We start from the raw sequence: 12,890 nt of genomic DNA on the forward strand, positions 1-12,890 counted from the left end.
AATGGTCAAAATAACTGGTCAAACTCCATCTTTAACCCTTTGAAAACCTGAATCAACATCAGTTTTATTGTGCTGCGTTCAGACACCGTTTACAAGCTATTTACCACTTTCACACTTGCAAATTGCTTTGATTTCTTTAAAAATGTGGGGAGCAATAAGCAACATGGCAAGAAATGTCACACAAATTGCAAGAAATAAGCAATATGTGACGAGACCTGAAAATTACAATTAAAAGTGATTATTTTTAAGAAACTGGGGGAAAATGACAAGAAAACTATATTTATTATTATTTTACATATTTATAATTCTGTTATGGATTCTTTTTTTATTCTCAGCATTTTTTCCTACTCATTCTCTTATTTATTTATTCATTTTTTGGCTCTTTTTTTTCAGATAATATTCCAGTAAATTTTTACTACTATTTTGGAAATTTTCGGGCCACGTTTCACGTTTTGTGTTTTTTTTTTTTTTTCCCTCTTGGCTTCAAAGAGTTAACATCATGCTTTATACTTGAAAGCTCAGACCAGCTTCGAAAAGGACCTTGAAGTAAGTTTGTTCTCTCGTCTGATGTTTCCCTGGTCAGGACTGAATTTAGAAGCTCATCTATTGTGTGATGGACAGGAAAAGGTTTCTTGTCCTTTAACGCTTACAAAGGTCAAAGCTAAAGTTAAAACTGGCTTGCAGTGGAAGTGGGAAAGCCCAGGCTCATGTCATGTGTTAAAGAACTGTCACCACGATTGGTCAATAGGGAAGATCAAAGTGCAAATGCAAATAAAACTACTTTACATGGATATTTATATTGACCGATGTGTGAGAATGGATGAATGAACAGAATGGGTAATCTGTAGGAGTTGCGTTGTATCTTTTGCACAACTTTGATAAAGTAAAGACATCTCAAATACAAACTTTCCCTCAAAAGGGTGATAAACCTTAATGTCTTATACCAGTCAAGAACTGATGGTACATTTCATCTTACATATATTGCAACTTTTCCACTCAGTACATTATGTCACCTATACAAGTGCAAGAAAGTTTTTCCATTGCAGTTTTGTGAAATATGGCTTTTCTGAATTACCTGAAATACCACCTCACCTTTTTTTTTTTTTAAATTGACATGCTTCTATCTGGCTTATTTTATATTCGCAATTTCAATCTGCGCAATTCTAGGATTCATGGAAACCCGACTAGCATTTGACGTGCTGGTAATGGGAATGGGTTTGAGAACTTCAGTGTACTGAATCTTTGGGCTGGTTTTGCAGGAGCAGCGTGCATTATAAGTTGATAAGTTTTGAGAACTCCTTTGTGTGCCAGTCTGCCACAGCGTGCCACAGACCCAAGCTTCTAATCCTACATAAGTCAATTAAGCAGCAAGCTGTCACAATTTAATGCAAATAAAATGCAGTTTTCCAATTAATTCTCTCTGATTAGCTCTCGTCAAGTTTATTTTGTCACATGCAAACAGCGATACAGGATGTGAGAGTGTGTGCATTCAGTAAAAGTAATGCGTTAATGGAGCAACGCATCAAGCAAAGTATGAAAGATGTCAAATTTCTGTCCTCAGGTCTGTGGAATTTGTCAAAGAGTTGAAGCGACGATGAGCCGAACACCAAAATCACTGGAGCTCGACAAAGGCGCAGTCATTTGGGGAACGGTGGAGAGAAGTGGCTGAGGGCCTGTCAGCAGACAGCTTGGTGTGTGGCAGCGCCCTGCTTTGAACGGCGTTATTAGCGGAGCTGCAGTGAGTGACTGGGCTGCGGCGGCACGGTGGCCCTGAAGTAGCCCACACTGCAGTGTGCTGCTGAGCCAATCCCTCTGTGACTTCATTAGTCTAATCATCACTTTAATGGGATTTAAATCGCTGCTCAAACTCTGAAAAATTGAGTGAGCAAACTATTTCCTGAGTTAAGGACACATTAGAATTGAGTGTCGGTTAAAAAAGGGCTTCTACATAGCATGATGGGGAATTATAATGTGATTAACTGACCACAGAGCTGACACTTAAATTATTCTACGGCCCATATTGGCTGGTCCATAAAAACCATACTCCTGACCACAGTGACCTTCAGCAGGTCAGAGGCTGAGGAGGAGTGATGCATCGACTGCCTGAAAGAAGAAACACCAGCAGAGTCTGCAGGGTCAACACAAGACGTGTAAGGACCCCAGTAAGCTTGTGGTCGTGGTCCAAACCCGTCTACACTCAAAGAGTTTCCACCTGCTCTGAATAGACACACTAAAAGGTGGGCTGAATCCCACTGCCTCCATGATTTCTCTCTAAGAATTTTCTATTTTTAGTCCAGTCACTGGCATTGGTGTTACTTTTGTACGATTCATTGAATCACATCAGCTTTTCTAAGTTGACGTATTACAGCAGCTGACTTTGTCATCAGGAGCTGGAGGGGATGGTGGATGGTCTGATAATTAGGTAAAACGCCTTCCAAACCACAGACCGTCCCTTGAAACTAACAAACAAACAAAAAAAAAAACCAGTTGTTTTTGTGTTTATTTATAAGTTCTTAGTCATTAAATATGCGTGTTTTTTTTTTCACTGTGCCACCAAAAGCAGCTGTTTTTTACTGAAAAGTGTCTACATTTCCTGCCAGGATAGTGCAATGAAAAATGTTTGGGTTTTTTTTCTCTCTTTTTCCATATTGGAGACATAGCTGCATTTTCAGCCAGTCTAGTGCTATGAAGAGCAGACAGATTTTTTTTTTTTACCAAAACATCACTGCATCACTGTAACTAGCGTTTTTTTTTTTTGTTTTTTTTTATCACCATACTGATGTATTTCCAGGAGGGATAGTGCCACAAAAAGCTGTATTTAAAAAAATATATATATATTTTTTCTAAAACATCACTGTATTTTCAGCTGGGATAGTTTCATGATAAACTGTATTTTTAATTGATTTTTTTTTTTTACCAAGACATAGCTGCATTTCCAGACAAGGTAGTGGCATGAAAAACAGTAGTTTTTACTGAGGCATCTCTGCAATTTCAGCTGGGATAGTGTCACAAAAATTGCCTTATTTTATCAAGACATTGATGTATTTCCAGCCTGGATAGTGCTAAGAAAAAGCTCTTGTTTTTTCTCAGAGACATAGCTACATTTCCAGCTGAGAAAATGACACGGAAAATGTTTTTTTCCCAAGACCCAGTTGCAATTCCAGCCCAGATATTGCCTCCAAGAGCAGTTTCTTGCCAAGATTTTTTTTAACCACAACACCAGTGTTTCCAGCTGGTCATGCCTGGCTGAAAACAAGAGCCCTGCCTAATGTTTTAAAGTGGGCAGGCGGAGTGTTGGTGTTGCTCCCCTGTTTAATCTCGTCCTCACTCTCTCAGGCAAAGTTTGATGGACAAAGCAGATCAACAGGGTCACAGTTCACCTCATTAACTCCTCCCTTCAGTATGTTCCTCCCACCAAGATGGAAATGAAGCATCATACTCCAGCTGACAGAGAAAGCCTCGTCAGACAGACACGGGTTATGAGTTTGTACGGTTTGTCTCTCACAGTGAGGAGTCTACATTACCTCCAGTACTCACAAATTATTATTACAGCTGTTTGTTTAGATCCTATCAAACTGCTACAAAGAGACCAGCACAGTTCACCAAAACACACTATAAAAATCAGCAGCACAAACAGCAACAATTCAGTTTATATGACGAGACTGCATTACAGTTTTCCTAAGAAAACAAAGACAGCATCTTCATTTTGATAATTTAATCAATATGCATTGGGAAAAAGGATAAAAGGTATGGTAACACTTTCTATGAAGACCACATCTACATGGTAGGTATTAATTACTTATGATGCAGCATAGATATTTATGAATGCATGAAAATGTGTTACACTTTATTTAACGCCAGCAATGAAACATTATGATGGAGAATACATTATCATAAATGCATTAACATGTGTCTCACTTCACTCAAGACATAAAATGAAAACTTATGATACTGCATTGACTGTTATAGCACACTATGAGTCCTTACTACAGTTAATTATTGATGTGTGTATAGGTGAGTATTTATAATGCATTATAAGCTCTACCAGTCAACCCTGAAGTTTATAATTAGTCAAGAGCATTCATATGACCTTTGATACCATTAAGAATGTATTAGAATTCACTATAAATGCCCTCATAATGCATTAAAAATGTGGTCTTCAAAGAAAGTGTTTGCAAACTTTATATTCATAATTTATATTTATATTTATATTTCCTAAACTGGGTGGGAGATCCCATAAGAAGGCGGAGGGAGTCAGGAGCTTACATTGTCAAAAAGTTTTTAAAAAGTTTTGTGCAAGGGAGTCATGGTACACAGGTCACGATTTGGTAGGTACCCCAGTGTATGAGTCACTGTTGAGTTTGATTCAGCACAGCAGGATAAAAAAAAAAAGAAAAAGGAGACATTTCCTTTCATTTCTTTAGAAACAGACAGTAGTGCCAGTGTCAAAGACAGACACAATCCTCCTGCTGGGGACTGAGGTAACATTTTGCCCACTGGCAGCTTTGGAAACTATTTTCTTTTAAAAAAATAAGGAGCATTTGAAACCTTCTATATTACACGGCATTACACTGAACAAACATTTTTCCAAAAGACAAAGGGTCACAGCAGGCTATGAAACTGGAAACATCTTTTATGCTATAAAATTGGAGATACAATTTAACGCTTGCTTTCTACTCATCACAGTAGGTGAGTTTCCATTAACCCTCGAATTGCACAGACTGAAATTGAGAATATAAAATACGCCTAATGGATACGTAGCACTTTAAAAAAACCTCTCATTTTTTTTTTCTCACAGTTTTTACACTTGCATTAGGTGGTATTTCAGGCGATTCAAAAAAACGTATTTTGGAGAACTGCAATGGAAGCTTTTTTTGGCTATTACAGGTCACATGATGCTATGGCTATGTGCTTGTCAGTGGGAACTGGCTCCCTCATGATGCAGCAGGCGCTACAAGAGCTGTTATTGCATCACATAACTCTTTAAAAGTTGAGCAAATCATCTGGAAGTTTTGGATCCACAATTCCTCTTTGAAATCGTGGACTGTCACCTCCCAGAAATCCCTCATACGTGGCTGCTCCCACGTATAAGGGGCTTGCCTTTGCATTATCACTCGCATAACACGCCTATGTGGCCTTTAACTGTTATGACGGCTCGTGCGTCATAGTAATGTTATCACCAGAGGAGAAGTTGCATAACATCACTCAGTGGAAACGCAGTTGCAAGTGTGTTTTATCAACATTTTGAAAATATCGCTGAAGTTTTGCACATATCTGTTGTTTTGCTGTCTATTGTTTCACAAATCTGGGTGATGCCGTTGAATGCACGTCATTATGTGGGGCTAAACAAGAAGGTTTCCCCAATTGCCTGACGTAAATAAAATGTAGGGTTTGGCTAATAAATCTAGCAACTCCCTTGCCTAATCAAGCAAGTGGTAAGAAACAATTTGACAGTGTTTTCTGAATCTGATGATGGAAAGGGGTGAGCCATCTCACTTCCTTATCATCTCTGTTGAGAGTTCCACATGTGCAGTACGTGCAGGTCCTCATGAGAAACGGTGGTGGGTAAAGGCAAAGTTGAAGTGAGCATTTCAATTATCCTGGAAACAGGAGTTTAGTTGGGTGGCATTAGAGAATGTGGGTGGAACTCCAACTGTGTATTGTGCAATTTCCAACAATTTTAAGAGCAAAGTGGATAAAACTGTTGTTTTTCATGACAACTAAGTTTAGTCTTTGTAGTTGATTTATAATTTCTGATAAATAAAACAGTTTGTAGAAGGACAAGTAAAAATGGACTTTGGTCAAGTAGATTTCTGACCATTAATACATGCTTCTAACACTATAGAGCTCAGCATTTTTGGGGCAGAACTGGCGCTTGTGAACTATAGTTCTGCACCACATACATAAATCTGCATACTGCATAATGCGGTTGAGTGCACTGAGTCCCACATACAGTGACAGTTCAGCACAAAGTTAAAAACTGCTGCAGCCCTGCATGCTACAGTCGACTAAACATGAGTTTACCACCACACTTCAAATATTTGGTACTAAATTCACATGACAGCTAGACATACGGAAGCAGTTCCACCTACGTTCTCGCTGTTGTGGTCGGCCTCGCTGGGACAACCAAACAGCTCTCGCCGCAGCAGGTTGCCATCGTACTCCAGGAAAGTTAGATAGAGATTCCGGAAAAACTCCACATGCTTGTTCTTCACTCGCAGCTTCTTGGGAGAATTCCAGTGGATCACCTGGGAAGAGGAACCAGAGAGGAAATATTAAAAAGTGTACTGTTGTTGTTACGCTTACATCATTATTGCAATTAACAGAACAGTAAACGAGATGCATTCCACCAAATGAAGAGACAAATCAGAAGCACCTTAATCCTGCTCGGAGCTGCTGTGTTTCTGGACCAAAGTGTTTTTCCCGTCTCTACTGACTCTCTTTAAAGTAAAGCATTTCAAACATTCAAACATTGGAAACACTACCTGGCCAGAATTTAAGATGAATTAATATGAATTAATTAATTAAAAAAACAAGGACACATTTAAGATACATTTGAAAATCATCTTCCTACATCAAAGACGGATATAAGAGATAGTGATAAAGTTTCTACTTTGTCATACCTTTAGCAGGATCCTTATGAGGTACCACACTTTGAACTTTTAATCTTTCATTAAGGTTCATTACTTATATATTTTACAAAGATGCATGGGAAATTCCAGTAATCAAGTCAGGGAGCCTCAACCAGTCCTCAATTTTTCAGTAAAGTGGTCAATTCCACCTCCACTTCTCGTTCTTCTTGTGCTTAAGCCAAATCAATGTTTTTCAGTAATTACTCTGACAGAGCTCCCACTTCAAATGACATTTAAACTTATTTTAGTAATTCTATTGACAGTACTTATACCTTAGCCTCCACTTCAATTCACTGCTTGTACTAGCTTCCTTCACTGCTTACATTAAAAAAGTTTACACCTCAACTCCCACTTCAATTCCTTTTAGTACCTGCAGTGACAGAACTTACACCTTAACCTCCATTTCAAATCCTGTCATTGCCTACAGCTACAGAACTAACACCTTGATTCCTACTTCAACTTGTTTCAGTGCCTGCAGTGACAGTGCTTACCCCTCAACTGCCACTTTAATTCCATTTAGTGCCTGTAGAGACGGTACTCCTCAACTGCCAATTCAATTCCTTTTAGTGCCTGCACTGATGGTACTTACATCCACCTTTCAATTCCTTTCAGTTCCAGCAGCAACAAAACTCACACCTTAACTCCCACTTCAGCTTCTCTCAGTGCCTGTAGTGACAGTGCTTACACCTCCACTCCCACTTCAGTTACTTTCTGTGTTTCCACTGATACTGCTTATACTGCAGCCTCCACCTCTACATTTCTTTTAGTATTATATTGACAATACTACCTCAACTGCAGTTTTTACTTCTTTCACTGCTTACACTGAGAGGGCTTACATCTCAACTGCCACTTCGGCTTCTTTCAGTACTTCAACTTCAACTATCACTCTAGCAAAAACACACTCCATGCTCCACAGACTCAAATTGGAAAAATTACTTTCAAATGTATTAGCTGCAGTGTTTTCAGCATTTCTCATTTTCCTAAGTAAATTTAGCCATTTCTGTTTTATGCAAATTGTCTTTGTGTTTTAATAGTCGAAGTGCTTCATGTCAAAAATGTTTAGCTTTCGTTAAAGGAACACTTTCATTAGAGGAAAGCTTAAGTCTAAAGAGCACTATACATACAGAATGAGAGCCAACATTTGGAGAGAGTCTAATTTCTTTGATTACATCCTGTAATTTCTATAGGAGGCAAACCCCTGGGTCTGATCTGGTTATTCACAGCCAGGAAAATAAAATTAAAGAAGAAAAAAAGAAAGCATCACATGTAAGTGTTGCACAAGCCACTCAATAACAGGCTCGGCCCGAAAAAGATCTAAATCAAACTAAACAAAAAACCCCTGCATATATGCTTTTCTAATCAGCTCCCACCAGCTGAGGTAAATCAAGAGTTTATTGTCCTCTGTGATTATTGCTTTTTTTCTTTATGAGACATTTTGCTGCATTAAACATGAATGTGTCCACAGCAACAATTTAATACCTGATCCCGCTGACAGTTTGCTCTCGCTGTGTGTCATTTCTGCTCGGGCAGTTTGACAACATTGAGAATCATCCATCCATAACAACTTAACTGTTAATATTTTGATATCAGCTCATTTGAGAAGCAGTCTAATTTATGATTGGAGCAATGATATTAAATGAGCTATGACACTGACAAAGCCATTAAAAACTGTTATTAAAAACCATCTACAGGCATTAATGAACATTATTGGTGTTGGAGCATCAAGGTGTAATAAGGCCAAACTAAACATGTACGGATGGCTGAATTTCAGAGAGCCTAATCACTGCTACCATACAGTAGGAGCATTGGAAAAACAGCCGAAACAGGAAGAATGTGTTATGTGATGAATGAGAACAAAGTCTGTTCAACAATATCTTTAAAGTACTACAATTTGTATGTCCACTAGGGGTGGGGAAAATGAATCCATTGACTTCAGTGTCTGGGTTTTTCTTTTAACCCTTTGAAACCTGAACATCAGCCCTCTTGTGCTGCATTCAAATGTTTTTAACAAGCTAAGCTAAACCTTTTGAAATTGGAGCAAACTGGTTTTATTTCTTTCAAAATTTTGGAAAAGGCAATGATCAACTTTTTAAAAAAAATGTCACACAAATTGCAAGATTAGTATTATCGCAATTAGTTAAAGGTGACAACAATTAATATTTAGGTGGCCACCAATAACAAAACAATGTATGGAAAACACTGCAAGCTGGATGAGCAGGTACAGTTACATGTAAGTTTAAAGTTAAAAGTATGTTTTTCTTAATTATATTGCATGTGTTACATACATTTAACTAACTAAGTAAGTGATGTTTTTTTAGGATAGGACCTTTCACAGAGCAAGGTCACAAAGTGATTAAGTGGAATAAAATTGTTAAAAACATGACCATAGCAATTACTACTTTATTAAACAATTTTCTATGCGACCTGATGCTGCTGAAATAATAAACACATATATGACATTTGATATGTCTATATTCAATCTCTAGAAGTATGATTTAACTTTTTCCACAGTGTTACAAATGTAAACAAAATCACAAGTCTTTATATCGAGTCGCAATACTTGTATTATTGGAACACTAACAATCACAATAGCAATCCAAGTGGCACCACAGTACCAAGACAGTATACTGTACATTCAGGAGATAACAAGCATATCATCCCAGGCCCCTGTCGCCACATATGCTGGATGTATACTGCACATGCTATGTCATCAGCTGCTAACAGGCTCGGACAGCCTATGCACATCTCTTGAAACCAAGCAAAAGACTTGACACTCTTTCAAGGTTAACGAAATCCATCATGATTTTTCTCTGCCTTGAGTAACACCAAATGTGTGTCACTCCGAGTGTGGGCTTGGCTTGAGCCTCTTGAATAATGCAGGTCATGTCTTGCGTGCCAGAAGTGACTGAGTGTGAGCATAGTGGGGACAGCAGGGTCTCACCTTGAGGTCTGACACGTCTTTGTAGCACTTCTCAGAGCGGGTGTGGTCGGACAGCTGGACATTCCAGAAGCAGGGCAGCTGGTGAACCAGGAATGGGTTCTGTTTGATCACTGCGTTGAAGATGTCCTGCAGACGCATGCATGCACGCACACACACACACACACACACACACACACAGACACAGACACACACACACACACACACACACACAGAGCACACACTGAGTCTTATGCTTTGCCTTATGTTGCATCATCTACAGGCCCACACAGTTTTATGTGTTGATGTGATGACCACACAAAGCTGTGCTAAATTTTACCCTCATTACTGCATGGATTGTAGGGTGGAGGGTAGGTTGGCTTGGGTAGTTAGATATGTACGTAGTAGAGTACGGTATGGACTAGTAGCTCTGTTTGTAGGTTAGGGTGGGGTAAAGTAGGGTAAGGTATGTAAGGTGAAGTGGGGTAGAGTAGGGAAGGTAGAAGGGTACAGTATATTATATTATATTGTAGTGTTGTGTAGTATTGTATAGCATAGTAGAGTATAGTATAGTAGGGTAGAGCAGAGAAGAGCAGAGAAGAGTGGGGTACAGTAGAGGGGTAGTTTTGGTAGGAGGGTTAGGGTAGTGTAGGCAAGAGAGTATGGTGGAGTAGGGTGGGGTAGAGCAAGGTAGGAAGGTAGTGTAAGGTGGAGTAGAGTAGAGCAGAGCAGAGTAGAGTAGAGTAGAGTAGAGTAGAGGGGGATACCATGGGGTAGAGTATGTAGATTAGGAAAGAGGGTAGAATGTGGGTGAGTGGGATACGGTGGGATAAAGTAGAGGGGGTAGGGGTAGATGGGAGGGTAGAGTGTGGTGCAGTAGAGTAGGGAAGGGTAAGTAGAGTATGGTAGAGTAGAGTAGAGTAGAGTAGAGTAGAGTAGGGTATGGTAGATAGGAGGGTATTGGGTGGGTAGGTAGACAGACAGACATGATTTAAACTAAAAACCACTGCACAAGCACAGGTTAAAACGTTTTTGGAGACTGCAGATGGTGGTAAAGCATATTACATAAGTCTTTTAGCTTGGCACAGTCGATGATGGCATGTATTGAAGGAGACTGGAGGGTCAGAACTGACGGGACACGTGGGACTGACTCATAATTAGCCTCTGATGTGAGCGAACCTGGGAAACAGTGGAGATTTGGGGCGCATCCCAATTCCCTTAATTGCATCCACATTTCCAACACCTTCAACATCACCTTGCTTCATGGTTTGAAGTTTGTATTGATTCATATACACACTGTAAATTATAATAAGGGCCCTCAGTTTTTTTTTATTATCGGCACAGTTTTTTAGGGTCCTTCGGTAAGTTTGAATATGTTTAAACTGTAACAGAGTAAAGGACAAATAACAGATCACAAAGTGATACTTTTTTGACTTTGGGGTCTTTACGGGTTCACGGGACAAAAGTCTCAGTGACACATTCCAGCTTCCTAATGGTAGACATAAAACTCTACAGCCACATAATGAATGCTGCGATAAAGAGCGCTGACAGTCTATTGGAGGAGCTCATCGAGCAGAAGGCAGATGGAATGCTCAAACGATTTCCAAAGCCCCGTTCATTCTCCAAACTGCATACCTTGTGGGACTTAACTTAATGAAGGTTTAATTAAAATCTCATAAATGCACCTCTCATATAAATGAGCTCTGAATAGCTCTGAGATAATGGGGAGACCCTGTACCAAGGTCTCAGCCTTTGCCCCTACTATGGTAGATATAGATGGAGATATACTGAAGCTTCTTTTTGACCTTCAGGATACATGAGCACTCTGGTGGGATGAAAAATATGTACTTGAAACCAAACCTTTATATAACCGTGACATGTAAATGGTGTTCTTTGTTGCACTCTCAGATGAAAATAGAGGCAACAATATACATTTTTTACAATTTTACATTTTTTCTTTTTTTTTGTATTAAAGCTGCTATAGATAGCTTGCAAATAGGGTTCCAGCAATATACCGGTTTTAATGTATACTGTGATATGAAAGTTGACGATGGTTATACCGTGTACATTCGAATATCTATGAAAAAAAAATTAACTGGATAGACAACTCACCTTTATTTTAGTTATTTTTCAAAAGGAAGATTTTTTTCTTCCATTTTAAAGAAGAAGAAGAAGTCTTAATTATGGTGATAATACATTTGTTCAACCAAAACTAACATTCTGTTTTCAATTCTTTAAGGGTTATTTTGACTGATAATGATAATAATTCTGTATCCCTGTGATATCATGAAACTGCGATACTGTTACTGTACCTTGACAATCTAATACAGTTGCAACACAGCTTGTAAAAGAACATTACCAGTAGCACACCCCAAAAATACCAGCAGCGACACACTGTAGCCTTTCAGTTTAACTGTACTATTTCTGACCATTAATAGTAAACCCAACTATCAGCCAAAAAGATATTGGAATATATGGGGGAGTATATTCACTTCATCAGTAACCTGCCCTGAAACCGTCCTCATCAATACCTAGTAGTACAGTATTCTGGCCTCTTTCAGTGGCAATTTTATGTGAGCAAACACATGTAAACACAACAGGAAATATGGAGATCAGCAAATCATGTATGTACCGTAAAACTTCAGATAAAAGCCCTACTAGCCGGGTGTGACGACGCATTTTGACAAATAAATAATGTCTCAATAAGAGGCTTGGTCTGGTTGCCATGCAGGTTATTTTTATAAAAGAACTTATAGAAGTTCTTTGGATGTATAATACTGGGTTGTTGGCTGGAGATAACCTTAGATAGCTGCTTAGCTCACACATACAATATGTATATATATTTTAAACTTTAGTCCATATAGACTTGGTAAACACATGGTTAGCATGGTAAGACACTCTACAAGTCAATCATTCTGTTTCATTTTACTGAAACCGTGAGCACCAAAGAAGATGGTATTATAGGTACAGTAAACAAGAAGGACACAAAAAAGAGATTTGTAGATTTAGAGGACTATTTTTCATACTACATTTTTAAATTATTTTACGGAATAATTATCATTTTTTATGCCTTTTTTTCCCCAGGGAATTTCTTGCTTTGGATTTTTTGTTTTACTTTCTTTTTTTTTGGTTTGTTTGGATTTTTTGGGGCAAATTTTCAGGCAATTTTCTTTTACTTTTCACAGATCATTGGTCATTTCTTCCTTTCTGAATAAAATAAAGTTAACTTGGCCAGTTCTCAAAAGGTTAAATAATTTGATTGTATTCCATCTTTAAGGAGGAACAGTTTTGTGTGAAAGCCCATCCCAAATATAAGCCTGTTGAGTTCAGTGATTTAAGAA

The 12,890-nt window shown here is 38.5% G+C and overlaps 1 protein-coding gene across 2 annotated transcripts in view; it reads right to left on the minus strand.

Annotated features, from left to right (window-relative positions):
* large1 (LARGE xylosyl- and glucuronyltransferase 1) overlaps positions 1-12,890 on the minus strand; it is a 118,965-nt gene that overhangs the window by 12,824 nt on the left and 93,251 nt on the right. For both annotated transcript variants that reach the window (XR_006107053.1, XM_042511597.1), the window contains exons 9-10: positions 9,574-9,699; positions 6,093-6,248 (exon numbers count right to left, since the gene is read on the minus strand). Coding sequence is in view for 1 of the 2 variants with exons in the window: in XM_042511597.1 (XP_042367531.1) it covers positions 6,093-6,248; positions 9,574-9,699 (282 nt within the window). In the remaining variant the exon portion in view is untranslated. The remainder of the gene's footprint in view (positions 1-6,092; positions 6,249-9,573; positions 9,700-12,890) is intronic.

Source organism: Plectropomus leopardus, chromosome 22 (assembly GCF_008729295.1).
Source record: "Plectropomus leopardus isolate mb chromosome 22, YSFRI_Pleo_2.0, whole genome shotgun sequence".
Taxonomy (NCBI): domain Eukaryota; kingdom Metazoa; phylum Chordata; class Actinopteri; order Perciformes; family Serranidae; genus Plectropomus; species Plectropomus leopardus.